This window comes from Ranitomeya variabilis, chromosome 6, assembly GCF_051348905.1.
Source record: "Ranitomeya variabilis isolate aRanVar5 chromosome 6, aRanVar5.hap1, whole genome shotgun sequence".
NCBI classification, from domain to species: Eukaryota; Metazoa; Chordata; class Amphibia; order Anura; family Dendrobatidae; genus Ranitomeya; species Ranitomeya variabilis.
The window spans coordinates 45,380,427-45,404,649 of NC_135237.1; the positions used below are offsets into that span (position 1 = coordinate 45,380,427).

General features: G+C 43.9%; 1 protein-coding gene across 2 annotated transcripts in view; it reads right to left on the reverse strand.

Moving 5' to 3' along the window:
- C6H10orf67 (chromosome 6 C10orf67 homolog) overlaps positions 1-24,223 on the reverse strand; it is a 147,592-nt gene that overhangs the window by 33,897 nt on the left and 89,472 nt on the right. For both annotated transcript variants that reach the window (XM_077268363.1, XM_077268364.1), the window contains exons 10-12: positions 2,927-3,061; positions 1,273-1,358; positions 88-153 (exon numbers count right to left, since the gene is read on the reverse strand). In XM_077268363.1, the coding sequence (XP_077124478.1) occupies positions 88-153; positions 1,273-1,358; positions 2,927-3,061 (287 nt within the window). The remainder of the gene's footprint in view (positions 1-87; positions 154-1,272; positions 1,359-2,926; positions 3,062-24,223) is intronic.

Here is a 24,223-nt window from a genome sequence, read left to right on the forward strand (position 1 = left end):
GACCCGTGGGCCACAGTTTGACACATGTGCTATATATATATATATAATGTAAATGTATGTAATAAAGAACATTTAGATGACTCTTACCTTTGTTTTAGAATATCAAATTTCTTTTCCCAGGTTTTATTGAGTCTCTCCAGTTCCTTTTGCAATCTTTAAATAAGAAAACGTCACATGGAGATTTGAAGAGCTCTCCTTTTAATTACACACTATTGCAATGGCTAATATTATCTGAAATAATGCAAACTATGCACCACTAAGCTCTTTTTTTAAAGGGTTGCCTCAAGTTCTTAAAAGGTTAAAATTGAAAAGTGCTTGTAATAAAAAACAACTTTGCAATGTATGTCTTACTAAAAATCTTCTCCGTTCTCAATAACGGAGAGATTTTTAATTCTATAGTTTACAGCTCTTTGCTTAGCATACCAACCGCCTTTGTAATCTATCAGAGGTGGACGATTTCCTGGGCAAGAAGTAGCATTCTTTGGTTTAGAGCCTCCACACGTCAATCTGAAGCTGGACGAATCACTGGATCCAACGAGCTTCAGTCCCTTGGAGCTTCTCCCATACTGCTCTACAGGTGGCTAACTATGCCCTACAGGCAACCATCTATGATCTACAGGCAACCATCTATGATCTACAGGTGACCATCTATGATCTACAGACAACCATCTATGATCTACAGACAACCATCTATGATCTACAGGAGACCATCTATGCTCTAGAGGCGACCATCTATGCTCTACAGGCGACCATCTATGCTCTACAGGCGACCATCTATGCTCTACAGGCGACCATCTATGCTCTACAGGCGACCATCTATGCTCTACAGGAGACCATCTATGCTCTACAGGAGACCATCTATGCTCTACAGGAAACGATCTATGCTCTACAGGCGACCATCTATGCTCTACAGGAGACCATCTATGCTCTACAGGAGACCATCTATGCTCTACAGGAGACCATCTATGCTCTACAGGAGACCATCTATGCTCTACAGGAGACCATCTATGCTCTACAGGCGACCATCTATGCTCTACAGGAAACCATCTATGCTCTACAGGAGACCATCTATGCTCTACCGGAGACCATCTATGCTCTACAGGAGACCATCTATGATCTACAGGCGACCATCTATGATCTACAGGCGACCATCTATGCTCTACAGGAGACCAACTTTCTGTGACCTTCCCCTTTTTCCACACACTTTTTAAAACTGTCTATCAAGACACAAAAAGTATCTAAAATACAAAACTTTTGGCACAATTTCTGTACCTTTCTATGGTTTTTACGTCCTCTCCATTCACACATAGAAGCTTTGCGATCTGTGCTTGTAGCCGCTCTCTGTCTGCGTTCACGTTCTGATAACATAAAGAAACCTTTTTTATGCCAGGTAGAGATAAACTGGAACACTGGGACAAATATGCATGTTATAATACACAAAGGGACTTAGTCATCATTTCTGTTTTTATTTTAAGTCACTAATTATGTATTTTGCTTTTTGGCATTCATTGATGTATTTGTTTTTTCTTCTTCTTGTAGTTCAGAAATTTTGAGAAAATGAATTAAAAAAACTCAACTTTTTTTTGTGCCTTTTTAGAGCAAAAAGTTACATGTTCTGCTAAAATGTTAAAAATTGTGTGTAAAAATTTAAAGCGCCCATAAAATCGCTAAAGGGTTGGGACTAGAGTTCATTTGCACAAAAATTTGGTGACTTTTTAAAAAGCCTAAATTGATGAATCAATAAAAAAAAATCACCTGGAAACACCCAAACCAAACCCACAATGGCAAACATATGAAATAGACTTTAAGAAGGCAGAAATTAAAAGAATATGGTACAAATAAAAAACAGCGAAAAACACCAGAAACTAGACAGGAAAAGTCGCAGACGCAATAATGAATTCAACCTAAAGAGTGAGAACTGCAATGTTAAAGAAACCAGAGCAGTCCGAAAAATCCAGATGTCCCTCAACACTAAGGGTAAGTTTCCACGTTCAGTATTGGCAGTGCTTTGGACGCAGCACATGTCTACTCCGTCCAAAGCGCTGACGGCTTTTGTACGCGGTGATTCTACATGTGTTCATTGAACCATGCGGAATCACCGCGCCCAATACATTGGACTGTGATATATAAGTTGCGGAGACTGAGCGTCTATGCAAGATAAATTGACATGCTGCGGTTTATAAAGACGCGACACATGTGCGTATACACAGGGAAACCGGAGGCGTCCCTGCACGCATGGTGGAGATGCGATTTCATAAAATACCCTCCACTATGCTGTAACATCTGGACGCTGCGGATTGGATGCTGCGGATGTACACAGAATCCAATCCACAGCGTTTACTGACCATGGAAACATACCCTGAGCGTCTTTTAACCACTTTTGGATTACAAAAACACCAAGTAGTTAAGAGTAAGCAGACCATTTTTCAGGTGGTTTCTACTCTCAAGATGCTCTGTACTTTACAAGTCAATGGGAAGGCTCAAAGGATACCTAAAAGACATTGGGAGCATTTTGGCAGCAATTTTATTTCAAAAACTGTTAGCGGTTGCTTCATAGTTGGAATGGAGTTTAAAAAATGTTTGGAAAACAGTAGTTCAAATGTCGCCCCAAAAATGCTGAAAAAAAAAAACGTCAACGGTCAAAAAAGAGCTCAGGACATGACCAAAATATACTAAAAAATGCGCTTCAGGTTTACAAAATGCCAGAGAAAAGGAGAGCTCCTGAAAAATGAAAAAAAAAAAAGATACCTCTGGCAGCCAAAAACAACATAGTATGGACATACCCTTCGGCTTATACCCCATGAATATTAGCCATGAACTTTCCAATTTTCTGTTCCTAGAAGACTGATAACTATAAAATACAAACTCTACTTTTGTATCTTCTGCACATTAGTATTTGCTGAGTGAGGATTAATCGAAGACTCACATTTATGTCGACTTTTGGGGTCTTAAGTTTCTCCTTCATTTTGTTCAGCCGTTCTTCTTCCAGGAGCAATTCCTGTTTTTGTTTTTGGATTTCCAGCAGCGCTTTTTCTTCTTTCTCCTTTTGTAGTTGTGCTTGCTGGAACAATAAAAAAAGAAAATGTGTTTAATAAAATGTGTTGTAAAAAAACCCATCATGTCTGATCTGGACATTTTAGCCAGATTCATCATGTTGAGCACTGAAGACGGTTTGCTGCTCACAAGGTTCAGCACTATTAAAGGGAATCTGTCACACGGTATTTAATACTCCATCTGAGAGCACTGTGATGTAGACGCAGAGACTCTGATTCCAACGATATATCACTTACTTGGCTGTTTGCTGCAGTTTTGATAAAATCACTGTTTTCTCTGCTGCAGATCTTGCAGTACTCTGAATGTTGAGCTCTTTATAACCCCGCCCACACAACTGATAGATCAATTTCGGTGTACACTGTGCATAGGCAGAACGCTGTCAATCACTGGTGAGGGCGGGTTATCCAGAGCTTATGAATATGGAGAACTACATGACAGCAGGTTCACTAGCCCTCTAGTGATAATCTCCTGCTGATAAAACAGTGATAAAGCAGTGACACATCGCTGGAATCAGTGTCTGTATCTCTACATTATGCTGCTCTCATATTGGGTGTAAAAAGTCTGGAGAAAGAACAAATGTCATTCAAAATACTGTTGGTAATGTCAGGATGGCATGTTTTTTTTAATAATTCCATCTCTCTCTACCTTTATAGCAGATAGATATTGAATTAAAACGTGTTATTGTGGGCTGAAGGTCCCATTTGTGCTGCACAAACAGTTCTGACCTGTCGAAGCATGGACTTCATACAACCTCTGAAGGTGTTTTGTGCTATGGAAACTCCATGGATGGGACTTGTTTGTCCAGCACATCCCACGGATGCTGAATCAGATTAAGATCAGGGGAGTTTGGCGACATACTCATCACCTGGAGATCTTTGCCAGGTTTCTCAGTCCATTTCCTGAACAGTTATTTTGAGGCGACAGGGACATTATTCTGCAGAAACAGATCACTGTTGTAAGGAAATACTGCTGATCTGAAGGGGGGTACTTAGTCTGTGCAGCACATAGGTAGGTGGTATGTGTCACATCCATATGAACACCTGTGTAATGCTAGACAGACTGCAGCAAGAATAACAGAACCTAAACACCCGACAGTGAAGCCGTCCTCAAAACACAGGCTCAAGGGTTCAAAACCAGGAGCATGACACCAGGACATCACACTGCCTCTGTTCCACACATGTCCGATTTCGGACTGCCCATTGCATTGATCACCTGGAGATAAGCCGCTGGCTAATGTGTCAGTTGGTGGCTTTCTCATAGAGAACACAGGAGCACTCGGCTGAAGGAGCGCTCCTATTTATGGGAGAGTCAGCTGAGATGGCTGTCGCCCGATCAATCGCCCGAAAGTCATCTACTGTAATGTGTATGTAGCACCCCAGGTAACCGGTTGCTGCAGTGATGTTACTTCTCCTTCGGGGAAGGTAATGTCATGCTGAGAGGCAATGGAGTTCTTTTCTCCAGGTAAGGCACCCACACATGCAACACATTCTGAATCCAGGCCAGGAGGGAGAGCTCAAGACTCAGATTCAGGGGAGCTTCCCTAGACTTTATGTACCCTGATCTGCAGGAGGAGTTAGTTGTTCAGAGACACTGAAGTAGAAGGAAGATGCAGCAGCACCTGAGGAGCCAGGGCATGTTAGAGTCCCTGTAAAAAGGCTCAAGCTGCCAGTCATGCCTTGTAGGAAACTTCAGGCAGCAGGGACCTCACCTTTAATGGCGCTAGTTGGAGAGGCTCACGGACCTCTACTGGAGAAGGCAACCCTCTATTGCCTCTGAGCCGGACGGACCACCATCACCCGTGCCTAGTACCCTCGACTGTAGCCAGCAACCTACAGTAAACCAGGTAAAGACTTACAACTTGTCTCCTCCATTCATTCACCGGCACATATCATCTTAGCCACACACCATAGGACCCCTGGGGACCCCGCTTCACCTGTGGGAACTGTAGCATCTATGCTGCCACAACATCCCCCAGGGGACCCCTTTAATGCAGCGCCGGTCCAACTACTGACTAAACTCCACAGGTGGCGTCACGACAATCTTTGAACATTTTCCCCTTTAACGTTGACCGGGTCGCGGCCACCGTGACATCCCCCTTGCGACCGGACCCGGTACCAAGTACCCCACTGCCCTGCGGGCGACTCATGTATGCCTAGCTTCAGTCATGCTCATGGTGTACATAGAGCCTTGCCCACTTACGACCATAGACTGGTTCACTGTTTGTCCCTTTTATGGACCACTATTGTAAATACTAAACAATGCATACTGGGAACATCCTACAAAAACAAACAAATAATAAAATAAGCCACTATAAAAAAATGATAACTTCAACCTGAGTTTATGACAAGAGGAAATTTTCAATATCTTCTTAGATATTCTTAGAGATTTTTTTCATGGATTTCTAAAATCAAGAAAATTATACATTTGTGGAAAAAATAGAAAATACTGTTTATATTTTAAAGAGGCAGTTCATATTTTTTTTTTCTATCTCTGTACCCCTCCCCCTTGTATATCACACTCTAAAGTTTGTTCCCTGGAAGTCTGAAAAAAAATTACATTACTTTTATAGTATTATCTATAGAATAAAATGATATCTGAGTATCAAACGGTTGTGTAAAGAAAAAGAAGACATCAAAGAGTCAGAACAAAGGCGCTCTCTCACTTTGCATTGAAAGTAGGATCTATAATCTGCCTGAACTGAACTTTCAACTCTATTGGAGCCGTTCATGGTGACCCTGTCTTCTCTGCACTGCGCTGTCACCTCTCCTGTCAGCTGCTGTTACTTTTCTTATTCAGACACTTGTCTATGAAGCCGTCTACTTGACAGGCACAAAAATGGCGCTGTTAGCATCCTTAAGATTTCAGTCCTTCTTGTATTGGCCACTGTTGACTCTTCAGAAGTAAGCATATTCAGCACCGTAGCGCAGTAAGAATGCTTTCTAAAATAAAAACGTTAATAGCTTAATATTATCAATTAACAAAATATAAAGGTAAATTAACAAAATAGAAAACTAAAACAAAATCAAATATTTGGTGTGAACGCCCTTTGCCTTTAAAACAGCATCAATTAATTATTATAGACTAGATGGTGGCCCGATTCTAATGCATTGGGTATTCTAGAATATGTATGTAGTTTATTTATGAAGATTTTAGAATAATACATTGCATACAGAGGACTGCGCCTGTTGCTGATTGTTCGTGGCCGGCCATGTAGTATATAACAGCCCACGTAGTAAATAGCACAGCCACGTAGTATATTGCAAAGCCACGTAGTATATTGCATAGCCACGTAGTATATAGTACAGCCACGTAGTATATAGCACAGCCACGTAGTATACAGCACAGCTCACGGAGTATATAGCACATCCACGTAGTATATAGCACAGCCCACAGAGTGTATAACAGCCCACATAGCATATAACACAGCCACGTAGTTTATAACAGCCCACGTAGCATATAACACAGCCACGTAGTATATAACAGCCCACGCACGCAGTATATAACAGCCCACGAAGTGTATAACACAGCCCACGTAGTGTATAACACAGCCCACGCAGTGTATAACACAGCCCACGTAGTGTATAACACAGGCCACGTAGTGTATAACACAGGCCACGTAGTGTATAACACAGGCCACGTAGTATATAGCACAGCCCACGCAGTATATTGCACAGCCCACGTAGTATATTGCACAGCCCACGTAGTATATAGCAGCCCACGTAGTATATAGCACAGCCCACGCAGTATATTGCACAGCTCACGTAGTACATTGCACAGCCCATGCAGTAGATTGCACAGCCCACGTAGTATATTGCATAGCCCACATAGTATATTGCACAGCCCACGTAGTATATTGCACAGCCCACGTAGTACATTGCACAGCCCACGTAGTATATAGCAGTCCATGTACTATATTGCACAGCCCACGTATTATATTGCACAGCCCTTGTAGTACATTGCACAGCCCATGTAGTATATTGCACAGCCCACGCAGTATATAGCAATGTGGGCATCATATCCCTGTTAAAAAAAAGAATTAAAATAAAAAATAGTTATATCCTCACCTTCCGTTGGCCCCGGATCCAGGCGAAGCATTTACCGACGCTCCTTGCGCGCTGCAGTCCCAAGAGTGCATTGCGGTCTCGCGAGATGATGACATAGCGGTCTCGCGAGACCGCTATGTCATCATCTCCCGAGAAAGCAATGCATGGAGCGGTCACAGGAGAGACGCGAGGAGCGGGAAAGGCCTGTTTTGGATGCGGGGGCCAACGGACGGTGAGTATATAACAATGTTTTATTTTTTTTATTTTTAACATTAGATCTTTTAACTATTGATGCCACATAGGCAGCATCAATAGTAAAAAGTTGGTCACACAGGGTTAATAGCAGCGGTAACGGACTGCGTTACCGCTGCCATTAACCCTGTGTCAGCGCTGAGTGAAGGGGATTATGGAGCGGGCACTGACTGCGGGGAGTAAGGAGCAGCCATTTTGCCGCCGGACTGTGTCCGTCGCTGATTGGTCGTGGCCGTTTTGCCGTGACCAATCAGCGACTTGGATTTCCATGACAGACAGAGGCCGCGACCAATGAATATCCGTGACAGACAGACAGACAGAAAGACAGAAGGACAGACGGAAGTGACCCTTAGACAATTATATAGTAGACTAGATGGTGGCCCGATTCTAACGCATCGGGTATTCTAGAATATGCATGTCGACGTCGTATATTGCCCAGTGACGTAGTATATTGCCCAGCCACGTAGTATATTGCCCAGCCACGTAGTATATTGCCCAGTGACGTAGTATATTGTTCAGCGCCGTAGTATATTGCCCAGCGACGTAGTATATTGCCCAGCGACATAGTATATTGTTCAGCGCCGTAGTATATTGCCCAGCCACGTAGTATATTGCCAAGTCACGTAGTATATTGCCCAGCGACGTAGTATATTACCCAGCGACGTAGTATATTGCCCAGTTACATAGTATATTGCCCAGCGACGTAGTATATTGCCCAGTGACGTAGTATACAGCACAGAGCCACGTAGTATATTGCACAGCGAAGTAGTATACAGCACAGAGCTACGTAGTATATTGGTCAGTCACGTAGTATATTGCCCAGCCACGTTTGTCACAGGTTAAAAAATAAAAAATAAACATATACTCACCTTTCCGAGGGCCCCTTGTAGTCCACGGCAGCTTTCGGTCCCATGGTTGGTCTGAGCGCAGGACCTGTGATGACGTCGCGGTCACATGACAGTGACGTCACGTCAGATCCTTTCCGCGCAGGCGCGCAGGACTTGTGATGACGTCGCGGTCACATGACCGTGACGTCATGGCAGGTCCTTCTGCCATACCATCTTTGCCACCGCAACCTGCAACGGAAGATGGCGGGCTGCGCGAGCGGCTCAGTGGACTACAGAGCATGAGTATAGCAGGTTTTTTTTTTTTATTTATTATTTTTAACATTACATTTTGTACTATTGATGCCGCATAGGCAGCGTCAATAGTACAAAGTTGGGGACACACAGGGTTAATAGCGGCGGTAACGGAGTGCGTTACCCGCGGCATAACGCGGTCCGTTACCGCCGGCATTAACCCTGTGTGAGCGGTGACCGGAGGGGTGTATGCGGGTGCTGGGCAGTGAGTGCGGGGAGTAAGGAGCGGCCATTTTTTTCCGGACTGTGCGCGTCGCTGATTGGTCGCGGCAGCCATGACAGGCAGCTGGCGAGACCAATCAGCGAACGAATAACCGCGACAGACAGACAGAAGGACAGACAGACGGAAGTACCCTTAGAAAATTATATAGTAGATATTTGCACACAGTTTTTGAAGGAATTCGGCAAGGAGATTGTCTCGAACACCTTGGAAAACTAACCACAGATCTTCAGTGGATTTTGGCTTGTGCAAATCCTTCTGTCTCTTAATGTAATTCCAGACAGATTTGATACAGGAAAGATATATATCTTGGTACCGTGTTAGCCAGTAGATAGAAAAATGTTTAGAATTGAGAGTCCTCAGTGGTTTATACAGTGGTTGTATCAACCACTGAGGACTCTCAATTCTAACATTCAGACAGACTTGGTGATATTGAGATCAGGGCTCTGATGGGGCCATATCATCACTTCCAGGACTCCTTGATCTTCTTTACGCTGTAGATAGTTCCTAATGATCTAATGTTCCTAATGTTCCTGGCTGTATTTTTGAGATCATTGTGCAGCTGCAGAATAAAGTTAGAGTCAATCAGAAAACTCCCTGAAGTTATTGCATGACGTATAAGTATTTTTCTCCATTTTTCAGCATTGGCGTCACAAAAAAGTGGGCTTAGTGCAGTGGGTGAAAGACATATCATATTTAATTCCCTTCGAAATTAGAAAATGTCCAGCAGTGCCATCAGCTCAGAACGGACAGCAATCAGTAGGACTCAGCTACACCCATCTATTGTTCGGAGAAGTTTGTGCAGAAGTGGTCTTCATGGAAGAATTGCGGCCAAAAAGCCATACATTCCACATGAAGTCAAGACCAGGTGACTCAACTAAGTAAGAAAACATAGGAATCATGATGCAGAAACATGAAAGCCTTTGCTCTGGACTGAGTCAAAATGTGAAATATTTGGCTGTAACAGAATGCAGTTTGTTTGCAGAAGGGTTGGAGAGTGGTACAATATGGAATGTCTACAGGCTGCAGCGAAGCATGGTGGAGGGTACTTGCAAATTTTGGGCTGCAATTTAGCAAATGAAGATAAAGATTTGGTGAGGATTAATGGTGTCCTCAAAGCTGAGAAATGCAGGCAGACACTTATCTGGTGCAGGACAATGTCTCCAAACACACAATGTAATTGAGAACAGTCCTGGGAGTGATGATATGGCCCCCACAGAGCCCTGATTTCAGCATCCTCCAGTCAATCTGGCATTACATGAAGAGACAAAAGGATTTGCACAAGTGACATCCACAGAAGACCTGTGGTTATTTCTCCAACATGTTTGGACTCAACTTCCCTGCCCAGATAAAAAAATAATGTACAGGAGAACCTAGAAGAATTGATGCTGCTTTTAAGGCAAAGGGCAGTCACACCAAATACTGATTTAATTTATTGATTTTTACAAGATAATCCTAAAGAGAGTCAAAAGTCAGAAAAGTAAAATTTGGAAAAGGGTCCCATAACCACGAACAACTAATTGTACAGACGGTGACATAACTTGAAGACCATGGCTCCAAATAGAAATTTTCCAAGAGGGACCACCAACTACTATGGCCTTTATTAGTAATGGGCTTCTCATAAAGGGCCAATGGACCCTAGGCATAGTTAAGAACCTGCGTACAGCATTGCCCTGTATACACTGCTCTGTCATGTACATGAGGCGTTACTTGGAAAAGTTATACATGGTTGAAGTCACAGGCGGAAGAAAAGCTTCTGTCCTCATGCTCCCAAGGCAGAACTTCCTTCCGGTCCTGATAGCTCAGTGTTATTATAGGGACAGAAAGTCCAATAGCATGACAACTCATAATAACAAACTATTGCTAAAGAGCTACATTCTGATTGCTTGATGTGAGTTATTGTGAAGTAATTCTGCAAAACATGTAATAGCATGAGCTCTAAGAAAGAATGTGCTATTATGAGGATACACACACCCGGCATCTTCCACGTATGGGGCAGGCTCAGCTCCTGAGCCCGCTACATGCACCCCTGCATCTGACATGTGCCATAGATGTACGGCAAATGTTGGTAAGTAATTAATAGACTGTTCACATGGGCTGACATTACTGTATGGAAACAGAACGATGGTTAGAATAGCGTTTATATTCTAATGTTCTGCCAACGATGATTTAATGACCTACATGAATGATCCAGCCATCGAGCCGATCCGTGTATACCCTGACGTTCAACGTGATTGCTGTATTGGAAAACTTTTTGTGTGCAGTGAAATATATTACCCCCAGAAGTAAAACTATATCCTAGTTTTTATAAACATATAAAGTTTTTACTTTTTAAATATTTTTAAATCTGAGGCAACAGAAAAAACTATAAACTTTTCTTTAGTTTCATGAACTTTCTAATCCTATATGTTAGTTTCATAAAACTGATCCAAATATCACGATATATATAAATATGGGAATACGATATAGCATGGACACCATGCCTAACCGCCCAAGGTTTCTCAGATCTTCATTGTAGCATCCTCCACTTTCACACTTCGCCATTGTCTGTGACTTTATTTGTACTCTCAGTGACTTTTTCTCTGTCCATCTGCTGGCAATGAGGTGGTGGGGATATAAGAGCACTTCACTCTGCCTTCAAGTGCCCTGATTAGAGACCCTTTCACTTTCACACTGCTTAGCTTAGATGAATGACCAAGCTGCAGATGTAGTCAAGTTATTTGTATAACGTAAAGACAATGGTATTTTACAAGGCCCATGGGGGTGTGGAGCTGACCAGAGACACATGAAGAATAATGAGATGAGAGAACGGGACTCATTGCATCTATTGAGTCACTTTGGACCAGTCTCAGTCTTTTCACATAGGAACATTTATCAGACATTGATCATAATCGTGCAGAGGATATAAAAAGTCTACACCTCCCGCTAAAATGCCAGGTTTTTGTCATGTAAAATAATCATACCACGAATAATCAATTCAGAACTTTTTTCACCTACAACTCCATTGAGAAACAAAATGAAATAATTTTGATTGGGAAAATAAACATTCAAAAATAATGTGGTTACATAAGTATGAACACTCTCTTATAATTGGGGAAGTGGTTGTGCTCAGAATTAGTGAATCACATTTACACTTATGGTAAATAGTAGTCAGTACACGGCAGCCATTATTCACCGTGATTCTGATTAACCTCATAGAAAGTCTAGCTGTTCTAGGATTTTCCTGGCATTTTCTTAGTTGCATTTTACAACAAAAGTCATGGTCCATAAACAGCTTACCACACAGCAAAGGGATCTCATTGTTCAAAGTTATCAGTCAAGAGAAGGGTGCAAATTTTTTTCTAAGGCAATAGATATATCATGGAGCACTCCGAAGAAGTCATCAAAAAATTGCTTCAATTTGGTACAACGGTGACATTACCTAAATTACCTCAAAATTGAATGAAAAGAAGAAAATTGGTTCAGGAGGCTGGCAAGAGGCCTCCAGTAATCATAGAATCATAGCATGTTAAAGTTAAAAGGGACCTCAAGTGTCCAACCCCCTGCTCAATGCAGGATTCGCTAAACCATCTCACACAGATATTTGTCCAGCCTCTGTTTGAAGACTTCCATTGAAGGAGAACTCACCACCTCTCCTGGCAGCATGTTCCACTCATTGATCACCCTTACACTCTGTATCTTCTCCCTTTCAGTTTCATTCCATTGCTTCTCGTGTTTCCATGTGCAAATGAAAACAAGAATGATCTCTCTACACTGTGACAACCCTTCAGATATATGTAGACAGCCATTAAGTCTCTTCTTTGCCCTCTTTTTTGCTAAACATTCTGAAATCCTTAAATCGTTCCTAGTAAGACAAACTTTGCAGTCCGCTCACCATCGTAGTAGCTCTTCTCTGAACCTGCTCCAGTTTTTCCATATCTTTTCTAAAATGTGAACTCGACACAGTATTCCAGATGAGGCCTGACCAATGAGCAGTAGGGGGGATAATTGCTTCACGTGATTTAGACTCTTTGCTTCTCTTAATACATCCTAGAACTGTGTTTGCCTTTTTGCAGCAGCATCACACTGTTGACTCATGTGCAGTCTGTGATCTGTTAGTATTCCCAAGTCTTTTTAATGTGCTGTTGCTTAGTTCTATTCCTCCAATTCTGTAGATGTAATTTTTGCTTTTCTTTCCCATAATCTTGCATTTCTCTGTTAAATACCATTCTATTAGTCGCTGCCCATTGTTCAAGCTTATCTAGATCCTTCTGAATCCTTTCTCTGTCTTCTCTAGTGTTAAGGACGCTTCACACTAAACGACTTTACAACGATAACGATAGCGATCCGTGACGTTGCAGCGTCCTGGATAGCGATATCGTTGTGTTTGACATGCAGCAGCGATCAGGATCCTGCTGTGATATCGCTGGTCGTTGCTGAAAGTCCAGAACTTTATTTGGTCGTCAGATCGGCGTGTATCGTCGTGTTTGACAGCAAAAGCAACGATGCCAGCGATGTTTTACAATGGTAACCAGGGTAAATATCGGGTTACTAAGCGCAGGGCCGCGCTTAGTAACCCGATATTTACCCTGGTTACCATTGTAAAAGTAAAAAAAAAACAGTACATACTCACCCTCTGATGTCTGTCACGTCCCCCGGCGTCCGCGCTGCTGCTCAGAGCTTCCTGCACTGAGTGTGTCAGTGCTGGCCGGAAAGCAAAGCACAGCGGTGACGTCACCGCTGTGCCCTGCTACTGCCGGCGCTTACACAGTGCAGGGAAGCGGACGCCGGGGGACGCGAATGTAAGTATGTAGTGTTTGTTTTTTTACATTTAACACTGGTAACCAGGGTAAACATCGGGTTACTAAGCGCGGCCCTGCGCTTAGCAACCCAATGTTTACCCTGGTTACCCGGGGACTTCGGCATCGTTGGTCGCTGGAGAGCTGTCTGTGTGACAGCTCTCCAGTGACCAAACAGCGACGCTGCAGCGATCGGCATCGTTGTCGATATCGCTGCAGCGTCGCTTAGTGTGAAGGTACATTTAGCTATCCCTCCTAGCTTGCATCATCTGCAAATTTAATTAGTTTACCTTCAGTTCCCTTATCTAGATCATTTATAAAAATGTTGGACAACACTAGGGCCAGGACAGTCTTGTGGTACTCCACTTGAAATACTCTTCCAATTGGATATACAACCATTTATTACCACTCTCTGAGTATGATCACTGAGCCAGTTATGAATCCACCTAACCACAGCCTTGTCAATCCCATACGTGGTCATTTTTTCAAAAGGATGGTATGAGATACTTTATCAAATGCTTTGCTGAAGTCGAGATATGCTATATCTACTGCATTTCCCTGATCCATCCAGTTAGTGATTCCATCATAGAAGGAAATTAGATTAGTCTCCAATGACTTGTTGGCTACAAACCCCTACTGGCTCTGGTTAATTACTGTATTCTTATCCAAGTACTTACATAAATGCTGTTTAATAATTTGTTCAAAGATCTTTCCTGGTATAGAAGTAAGGCTCACTGGCCTGTAATTTCCTGGCTTCTTTTCTTTTTTGAATATAGGGACAACATTTGCTCTTCTCCAATCTTCTGGGACTTCTCATGTGCTCCAGGATTTTTCAAAGATTCTGGCTAGTGGTTCTGCAATTTCCTCTGCTAACTCTTTCAGTACCCTAGGATCTAATTCATCTGGACCAGGAGGTTTAAATAAATTTAAATTAGCCAAGTGTTCCAACACCATCTCTCTGTTTATAGATAGTGTGGATTATTTTATTCCTTTGATGGCACTGTGAAGATTAGTTTATGTTACAATTATGCTTTCTTAGAGAACACAGATGCAAAATAGGAATATAAAAGTTCGGCTTTGTCAACATCATTTTTGACCACTTCACCCTTTTCATCTTGTAAAAATCCTAGGGCATCTTTGACTTTTCTTTTGCTTTTGACATACCACAAGAACCTTTTTTTAGTGCTTTTGGTCTCATTTGCAAGCTTCACATCATTACTGGCTTTCGCTCTTCTAACGCTTGCCCTGCTTCCCTGCAGACAGCATTTTATTCTTCTTTAGATATGCCCCCCCCCTTTCTGTCCTCTCCTTGTATTCTTACCCAAACAGTTTCTACAGAGATACCAGTCTCTGAAGCTTGGACCTGTGTGGAGATATACGTTTCCCTAACATACAATGCAACACCTCCTCCCCTCTTGTTAAACCTGTTAATAATAAATAAGCTATAGCCTTCAAAGTTTGTATTTAAATTATGTGTATCATCCCACCAAGTTTCAGTGAGGCCTATGACATCATATCTCGCTTCCTCTGTTAGCAGCTCCAATTTTCCTTGCTTGTTTCCCATGCTCTGTACATGTACAGTGCAAATCGGGGGGGTGCATGGAGTGGGCTCATGGGATGGGTCCGCCCAATACCCTGCAGCTAATGGTGGTGACACAGAGCTCCACCAGTGACTGTTAAATTCCAGTGTCAATCTATGACAAAAGCATTAAACAGCGTGCCGGCATAGGGGAACATCATTCATGGGGCCTTCTCCATACTTTCTTCTTCCCATCACACTGCTACAGGTTGATTTTAGTTTTATCTGTCCACAGAATGCTTTTCCAGAATTGGGCTGGCTTCTTTACGTGTTTTTTTTGTCAAAGTCTAATCTGGCATTTTTACTTTTAATGCTGATTAATGGATTGCACCTTGTGGTGAACCCTCTGTCTTTGCTCTCATGAAGTCTTCTCTTTATGATAAACTTACATACTAAACACCTACTTCCTGGAGAGTGTTCTTCGCTTGGGTGGATGTTGGGAGGGGTTTTTCTTCACCATTGAAAGGATTGTTGGATCATCCACCACTGTTGTCTATGGACATCCAGGCCTTTTTGAGATCCCAAGATCTCCAGTGTGCTCTTTTTTTGCAGAATGTACCAAACTGTTGATTTGGCCACTCCTAATATTTCCGCTTCTTTCTGATGGATTTCTTCTTCTTTTTTCAGCCTAATGATGGTGTGCCCTACTTCCTTTTACTGCATGTTGTAGCTTCACAGCAACAGCTTCTAAATGCAAATGCCACACCTGGAATCAACTCCAGACCTTTCACCTACTTAATTGATGATGGATTAATGAGGGAATAGCCCATGCAGCCGATTAAACAGCTTTTGAGATAACTGTTCAATTAATTTTGGTCCCTTGAAAAAGAGGCAGTTATGCAATGAAGAGCATTAAGTTCTAAACCCTTACTCCAATTAGGATGTGAACTCCCTCAAATTAAAGCTGAGAGTCTGCACTTTAAGCACATAGTGATTACATAATACTATCTTCAATATGTTTTACTAAACAGTTAAAATGTCAAATTTTGTGTCCAAATATTTTTAATTCAAGGTGAAGTCACAGTAGAAAAATAATGCACAGTGATGTCACATACTAGAGATAATTCACCGTGATTTTCACAGCAGAAGAATAATGCACATAGTGATGTCATAATATGGAGGTAATAAACACAGTGATGTCAAAATACAGGGCAGAGTAAATTACTATAACGCACTCCACATGGTGCAATCAGTGCACTGCACATTAATGTCACAGTACAGATATATTGCACACAATTATGTCATCACACAGGGATAGTGCATAAAGCAACAAGATCACACAAAAGTAATGCACGGTGGCTCAGTGGTTAGCAGTATTGCCTTGCAGCGCTGGGGTCCTGGGTTCAAATCCCACCAAGGTCAACATCTGCAAGGAGTTTGTATGTTCTCCCCGTGTTTACGTGGGTTTCCTCCAGGTCCACCGGTTTCCTCCCAGGTTCCAAAGACATACTGATAGGGATCTTAGATTGTGAGCCCCATTGGGGACAGTGATAGATAGCGCTATATAACCAAATCACATTACATAAAGCAGGAGCATAACATCTACCAATGGGCCACCATTCATGGTAATCACCTTACCTCTGAGTGGAGATGGCACTAGACCAAACACTTTGTCCGTTACTCTGCCAATGGAGGTCCTGAGTAGAAGAGGATGCATAATTGCTGTGGTGGGTTTCTTCCATTACAAATAGTTTGGCCACATAATATAAACTGGAAGTGTCTGACTTCCAAACACAATGGAAAAGTCAGCGTGTAAACAGTCAGATGCCAGTGTAAGTGGTGGATATACTTAGACACATGACTTGGAATAGCGTTTTTGATGATCATGTAAACAAACCCTTTTTTCTCTATCCCCTTCTTTTATAAAAGCCGTGTAGTAATCGACACCACGCCATGGTTCATTCTATTGGCGCTGAATAAACAAAAGGCGCACAAGCACCGTAACCCAGAAATGCTATTATTGCCCTCACATCGGCTTCAGAGCTGTGTGCAAATAGGCTCTGGTAAAAATAAATATGAGGCTTTACATAGGCCGTGAATTAGACGCAGGTGTCTGGGGCTTTCTATGTGTTTATAGGAAACTCAATCAGTGCAAACAGTGAACAATGGATGTTTAATGGTTAATGTAGTGGTTTCTTTATCATTACTGTTTATTTTATGTATCTTACCAGGAATAGGAATATTGTAGAACCAATCCTATTTCAAGTGCTCTGTGCAAATACACAGAAGAATAGGTGAACTGCGGAGATGGAGGACGGTTTTGGCCATGTAGCGCATTGCTGGCTTTTAGTAAGTGGTGACAGAAGAGTAGAGAGCTCGCTCTTACCTGGAGGAGATGGTGCTACAATACTAGATACAAGGAAACATCCGCAAGGCGACTAGTAGCTCCTAATCTAATGGGAAAAATCATCTTTATAAAATTAAATTTACTAAGCTAAATGAGCCAAGAATGTTGGTGTAAGTTGCTAAAAAAAAAGCTGGTGTACAAGTGTGCACCATATACATTAAGTGATTTAAGCATTTTTGGAGTCCCAGTTGGCTGGTGTAAGTGACATGTCGCTCGTGGGCCTGTGATGTGTGGCTTGCGACTGTCTGCCAGATTGGGGCATTAGCACCAGGTCTAGCAAACAGCTACTAAGAGTAGATCTCTAGATGGTGACTTTTGTGTGTTGCCCTGCACAGAAGAGCAGATCTGAATGGAGGTAAGATAGGAAACCCTGGAGGTTGTCATACTGCCTTGGTGTAATTTTAGTGAACAAACCTTTTCTGTCATGATACTGGTAATGGGGGCTCTTGATGTAACTACTGTGAGTTGGGAGGAGCTGAAAGTGGCTCTCAAGGTCAGAAAGGTTGGGGACCTCTGGCCTAAAGTATGACACTGTGTGTGGTTACTCACCTGTGCTTGCTCTAGCACCGATGGCTCTCTCTCCTTTTTGGCATGTCGAGCTGCCACTCTCCTGGGCCATGTAAGCAACTTCAGGAAGCGGGACAACGCCAGAGTATTCATTTAGTTATCATCAATACCACTGCCGTGGACTTCTCAGCTGTGTTATTGGAATCTGCTGCAAATGCAGCTCTGTTGCATCACTATGTCAACTTAACAATATTGATGTGCCAGATCTGCCTCTGAACCTCCTGTGCAACTCAGCTCTTCAACTCCAGTTCCACAATGCGAAATTAACTCAGCCAAAGCACCACTGCCTTTGAATCTTCTGTGCAATTCAGCTCTGCCTTTCCGGTTTCTCATCGTTAGCTCTAATCCAGACCAAAGGTGAATGATCTGTCACAAAGCGAAACTGTCGACAGATCAAATAATAGAGTAGGGACTCCAAGGTCCACTTAATGGCCAGACACGTCTCTACTACACTATAATTTTTCTCGGCCGGGGTAAGTTTCCTACTCAGGTAGGTGACTGAATGTTCTTCTCTGTTCACCTCCTGTGACAGGACCGCTCCTAGGCCAACGTTAGAGGCATCAGTTTGCACGATGAAGTCTTTTTTTGAAGTTGGGGCTAGTGAGGACTGGCTGTCCACACAACACCAACTTCATAGATTAGTACGCTTCCTGAGGGTTCCACAGGACCATGACCGACTTTTTGCCTGCGGACTGCATTATTCTGCACTGCCCTCAACAAGGCAAATAAGTATGCCTGCACAGGAGCGCGATGCCGAGCAGACTGTGTGGATGATGCAGGGACGCGTCATCCAAACGAGCCAAGAAGGAGGGCGGGATCACAAGAAGATGGGGGGCTCCGGACCAAGAAGAGTGACACCCCTCGGACCAAACCGCCCCACAGGTGAGTATAATAAAAGATATTTTTCTTCTCTTCTAGGTCGGGTTGGGGGCCGATATACAGCAATGTAGAATGCTGTATATAAGCCCTGAAAGGCAGTGGCTGTAACTCGTTTTGGCCAAACTTGGTGACAAGTTCCCTTTAAACTCTTTTGGTCAACGAGGTCCTCTGTCTCTGCTGTAGAGTGTAAGCTCTTATGGTCAACAGCATCCTCCCTCTCTCCAGGAGAGCGTAAGGTCTTATGATCAGCAGGGTCCTCTCTTTCTTCTGTAGAGGGTAAGCTCTTATGGTCAGCAGGGACTTCTCTCCTGTAGAGTGTAAGCTCTTATGCAGGGGCGTAACTACCGCGGTCGCAGCGGTCGCCATTGCGACCGGGCCCCGCAGGTCAGGGGCCCCGGGCCGGCAGGTCTGAGCAGGGCCAGGCTGGCCATCGGGCACTTCTGGCAAATGCCAGAAGAGCCGATGCCAGTAGTGGGCCGCTGCACTGTTCCTCCCCCGGAACCCCCCCAGTGCCGCCGCCGCCGCCGCATTTAACTATACCGGCGTCTATGACACCGGTATAGTTCAATGCAATGATGGGAGGAGAGAGCGTCACCTGACGCTTCCTCTCCCATCATTCCCCGCTCTGCCTCTGACAGTACACTGCGGGTGTGCGATGACGTCATATCATCGCGCACCTGCAGTGTCCTGGGCAGACTGCAGCCGCCAGGAGCAGCGCGGGCAAAAGGAAAGGTGAGGAGTTTTTTTTTTTTTTTCTTTTTAACCGGACTGTGGGGCCATTATCGGGGGGGGGGGGGGGGATGAGATGAGATGTGGGCTGTGCTCTATATACCCCTGTGCGGGCTGTGCTGTATATACCCCTGTGGGGGCTGTGCTGTATATATCCCTGTGCGGGCTCTGCTGTATATACCCCTGTGGGGGCTGTGCTGTATATATCCCTGTGCGGGCTCTGCTGTATATATCCCTGTGCGGGCTCTGCTGTATATACCACTGTGCGGGCTCTGCTGTATATACCACTGTGCGGGCTCTGCTGTATATACCACTGTGCGGGCTCTGCTGTATATAACACTGTGCGGGCTGTGCTGTATATACCACTGTGCGGTCTCTGCTGGATATACCACTGTGCGGTCTGTGCTGGATATACCACTGTGCGGTCTGTGCTGGATATACCACTGTGAGGGCTGTGCTGGATATACCACTGTGCGGTCTGTGCTGGATATACCACTGTGCGGTCTGTGCTGGATATACCACTGTGCGGTCTGTGCTGGATATACCACTGTGCGGGCTGTGCTGGATATACCACTGTGCGGGCTGTGCTGGATATACCACTGTGCGGGCTGTGCTGGATATACCACTGTGCGGGCTGTGCTGGCACCCAACACCATGTTGCAGTGCAGGAGATTCCTGCAACAGTCCGAGGCGTATCTAGGGGAAGCGGGGCGGGGGAAGGTGGGGGGGTTGCGGGGGCGGGGGAAGGTGGGGGGGTAGGGGGGGGCCCCATTTGGAAGTTCGCACCGGGGCCCATAACTTTGTAGTTACGCCACTGCTCTTATGGTCAACGAGGTTCTCTCTCTCCTGTAAAGTGTAAGCTCTTATGGACAGCGGGGTCCGCTCTCTCTCTTCTGTACAGTGTAAGTGCTTATGATCAGCAGGGTACTCTCTCTCCTATAGAGTGTAACCTCTTATGGTCAGCAGAGTCCTCTCTCTCTACTGTAGAGTGTATGCCCTTATGGTCAGGGGAGTCCACTTTCTCCTGCAGAGTTTTATGGTCAGCTAGGTCCTCTGTCCTGAAGAGTGTAAGCTCTTATGGTCAGCGAGGTCCTCTCTTTCTCCTGTAGAGTGTAAGCTTTTATGGTCAGCAGGGTCCTCACTCTCCTGTAGAGTGTAAGCTCTTTTGGTCAGCAGATTCCTCTCCTGTAGAGTGTAAGCTCTTCTGATCACTGGGGTCTTCTCTCTCTTCTGTAGAGTGTAAGCTCTTATAGTGAGCCAGGTCCTCTCTCTCCTGTAGAGTGTAAGCTCATATGATCAGCAGGGTCCACTCTCTCTCTCCTGTACAGTGTAAGCGCTTACGATCAGCAGGGTCCTCTCTCTTTCTCTCCTGTAGAGTGTAACCTCTTATGGTCAGCGGAGTTCTCTCTGCTGTACAGTGTAGGCTCTTATGGTCAGCGAGGTTCTCTCTCTCGCTCTCTCTCCTCTACCTCATGTGTAATTACAAGCTTTCCAGTATTGAGATTCATGCAAATGTATTTGCAGCAATTCAATTTTTGGGGGTAAAATTACAGGAAGTCATTGAATTTGATTTAAAAAAAAATCTGCTCATCTCTAGCTCTGACCCCTAGATATATTGCTTCTAATGGGGAATAAACTGCCCCATGGGTCACTGTATGGTTACACATCTGGTGTTCTGCTACATCGGGTTTTTGCATCACTCTGGTCCACAAATGATATCACAAATTTGTTGCTAGTGGTTCTCACGATTTTCAAAAAAATGGAAAATATATTTTATACATTTGGAATCTATCCTGCTTTAAGTGTTACTAATTTGATCACAACTATGGCACATAGATAAGATTATTACAGACTGTAATCCATACATGGAATTATCACATGTAGCAGAGAGGCATTAGCCATTTTCAATTTTTTACTGTTTGATTCCAAAGTGAGATCAATCATCCTCCCATTTAGGGGGCAAAATTAGCATTATGAACAGTAGTGGATCACATTGTTCACCTGTTTTGAAATATTGGTGCTATGAAGTTACATTACCCATAGAAAATGGAAGGATAGCACGTTGGCTTTCAGAATTTCCAAAAATGGCTACACACAAAAAAAAATAAAATGGTGTTCTCACATCTACAGCCAGGTTGTGTCTACGGCGGCCAGACAGATTAGATCTATTCTGCTCACTAAAGATTAACCATCTACAGAAGTGACTTGAAGGGGTTTACCCTCTCAAAAGTGCCCTCTGCCAAGCTATGTGTATGGGGTGGGGAGTTAGCTGTGAGGGCATGTTTACTCTGCATCTGGATCCACTCCTAAAAACACTGCAGAAAGAGCTCACAAAATGCTTAATAGGATCTTCCTATTCATTTTTATGGGAAAACGACTTGCTGTTTACATGTTCATGCTTTTGAGTATATTTTAAATGCTTTAGGTTTTCAAAAACGCCTGGAGAAAGACGCACTGAGTGCTGTCTTTTTTTTTTCTGGGACCATAAACTTCCATTGGCGTGTTTGAACAGAGAATATGGTCAAAATCGGACAAGTCACCAAAATTATGTGAGGACCACTTGTTCGGATTCTCCGATGTTAGGTGCGTGACCGCAAGTATGTGGTGTGCATATATGTAGTCACGTACTCAGTAGACTATATCCGGCCTAGCTCAATGCAAGTGTTACATGACCCCCAGTTCCTAGTGCCGTGGAGTCCTCACAGTGTGCTCGATGTGAGGATTCACAAGTCTGTAGCCTCATAGAGTGACTGCAGATTTGTAGATTAAGGCCGGACAACCCCTTTACCTCCAGCATGATAATGCTCTGATTTAATACATAGTCTTGATGATACAACTTCTGCTCCAAACAGAGATAATCACCAGTGTTTTAGCCGAAATGTTTCATCTGGTCGTACATTACTACTGCAGTAAATTTGTACCATTACATTTCAGCCACTCAAATGAATGGCAGCCATGTCATCTATTTATATAATTGCCTTGTAATGTTTTCATTTCCTGTTCTGTCCAGATGTCACCGTATCCCAGAATTCCAAGCGGAGGAAGTTCACCGACTGCCATACTGGGACACCCAAGTGATGGGTGTCACAATATGAAAACTGCTGCTGGTACCATCCTATTGCGCGGTACCACCAGCGGAACACCGTCTCACCACACACAAACACACACACACGCTATACGCCGTACACACCACACTCACACACTCAGCCTCTTGCGCGGTACCACTAGCGGAACACCGTCGCGAACACGCCGCCGCCGGGATCAGCCGAATGATTCACTGACTGCCGCCATCTTTGTACAGGAGGAGCGCATGCGCAGTTTTAATATGAACGCCGTTATCTGTCTGCACAAAGGGGATGGCGGCCTGATTTACTGCGCCTGCGCAAATTACGTGCAGGTGCAGTGAATCATTCGGCTGATCCCGGCGGCAGATGCGCGACGTGTCTACAGGCAGAGGAAGCCGGTCACATTAAAGGGGTTTTCCCACGAACGAAAGTTCATTTTAAAAATTGTCTGTGTCTGACCGTGTATGGAGCATACCACATCTCCTGGGCAGGAGAGGAAGCAAAAGATCATTTTTAAAATGAACTTTTGTTCGTGGGAAAACCCCTTTAAAAAGCAAATATCAACGCCAACATGGCTCCTCATAAAAAGTACCCCAATGACAATGAAAGGAAAGCAGCAAAGGGACAACGTCGAAGACAACAAAGGGCAAATGAGACTCTTGAAGAGCAACAGTATCGCTGGGATAAAAACAATACATATAAGTGTAGGCGTCAAGCACATGAGTTCCCTGATGCAAATGTCATTAGATTATCACAGGATGCCATTAGGCAACAATAGCACCGCATGCCTGCCCCCATCGTCACATTACCGCCCTCCATTGCCTCCATCTAGTAATGTCATAAGTAGACTGGCAATGTGGGCAGATTTTTGTTATGCAATTGTCTTAAACAGCACACCTTAGACAGTCAGGTTTTTTGTTGCACTCCTCTCCCGGGTATCCCGAGCTCCATTTCCTTCCCCTGGATCCACTGCCCTGTACTGTGCTCCACGTTGGGTTTTATAAGTGGTCCTGCATGCTCCCATGACATCAACTGCTTAGGCCTATTTAAGACCTTGAAGGACATACACATGTGTCTTGGTATTAAGACTCTTACTCTTGTTTGTTTTTCTGTGCTCCTCAATCTGGTCCTGGCCTTAATTTGCCTGCGTTGTTTTGAACTTTCCTGTGTCCTGTCCTCTCTGAACCCGTCTGCCTGTGGCCTCCAGTGTGTCACATCCTCGCTCCACATGTGCCTTACTGCTTCCTGCTGCTGCATCGATGCCCGGAATACGTATGTCCACACAGACCTCAGGATTGAAAGATCCATCTAGCCTAGCAAGCTTAACAGAAAACCAAGACAATGGATCCCAAAACTGCACACCTACATTTGGGAGAAGAGGCTAAGATGGCTGCTGAACAAGGAATCATTCGACGTACAGCCATCCAATGTGCATGGCCGGCTTTAGGCACAGCCAATCATGCATATGTACGGCATGGCAAGAGCTGCTAGACACCTTTGCTTGTGTCTTATCCCCAAGTAGAATGAAAGGATTTGACATTTAAAATTCAACAGCACAATCCTGCTACCCC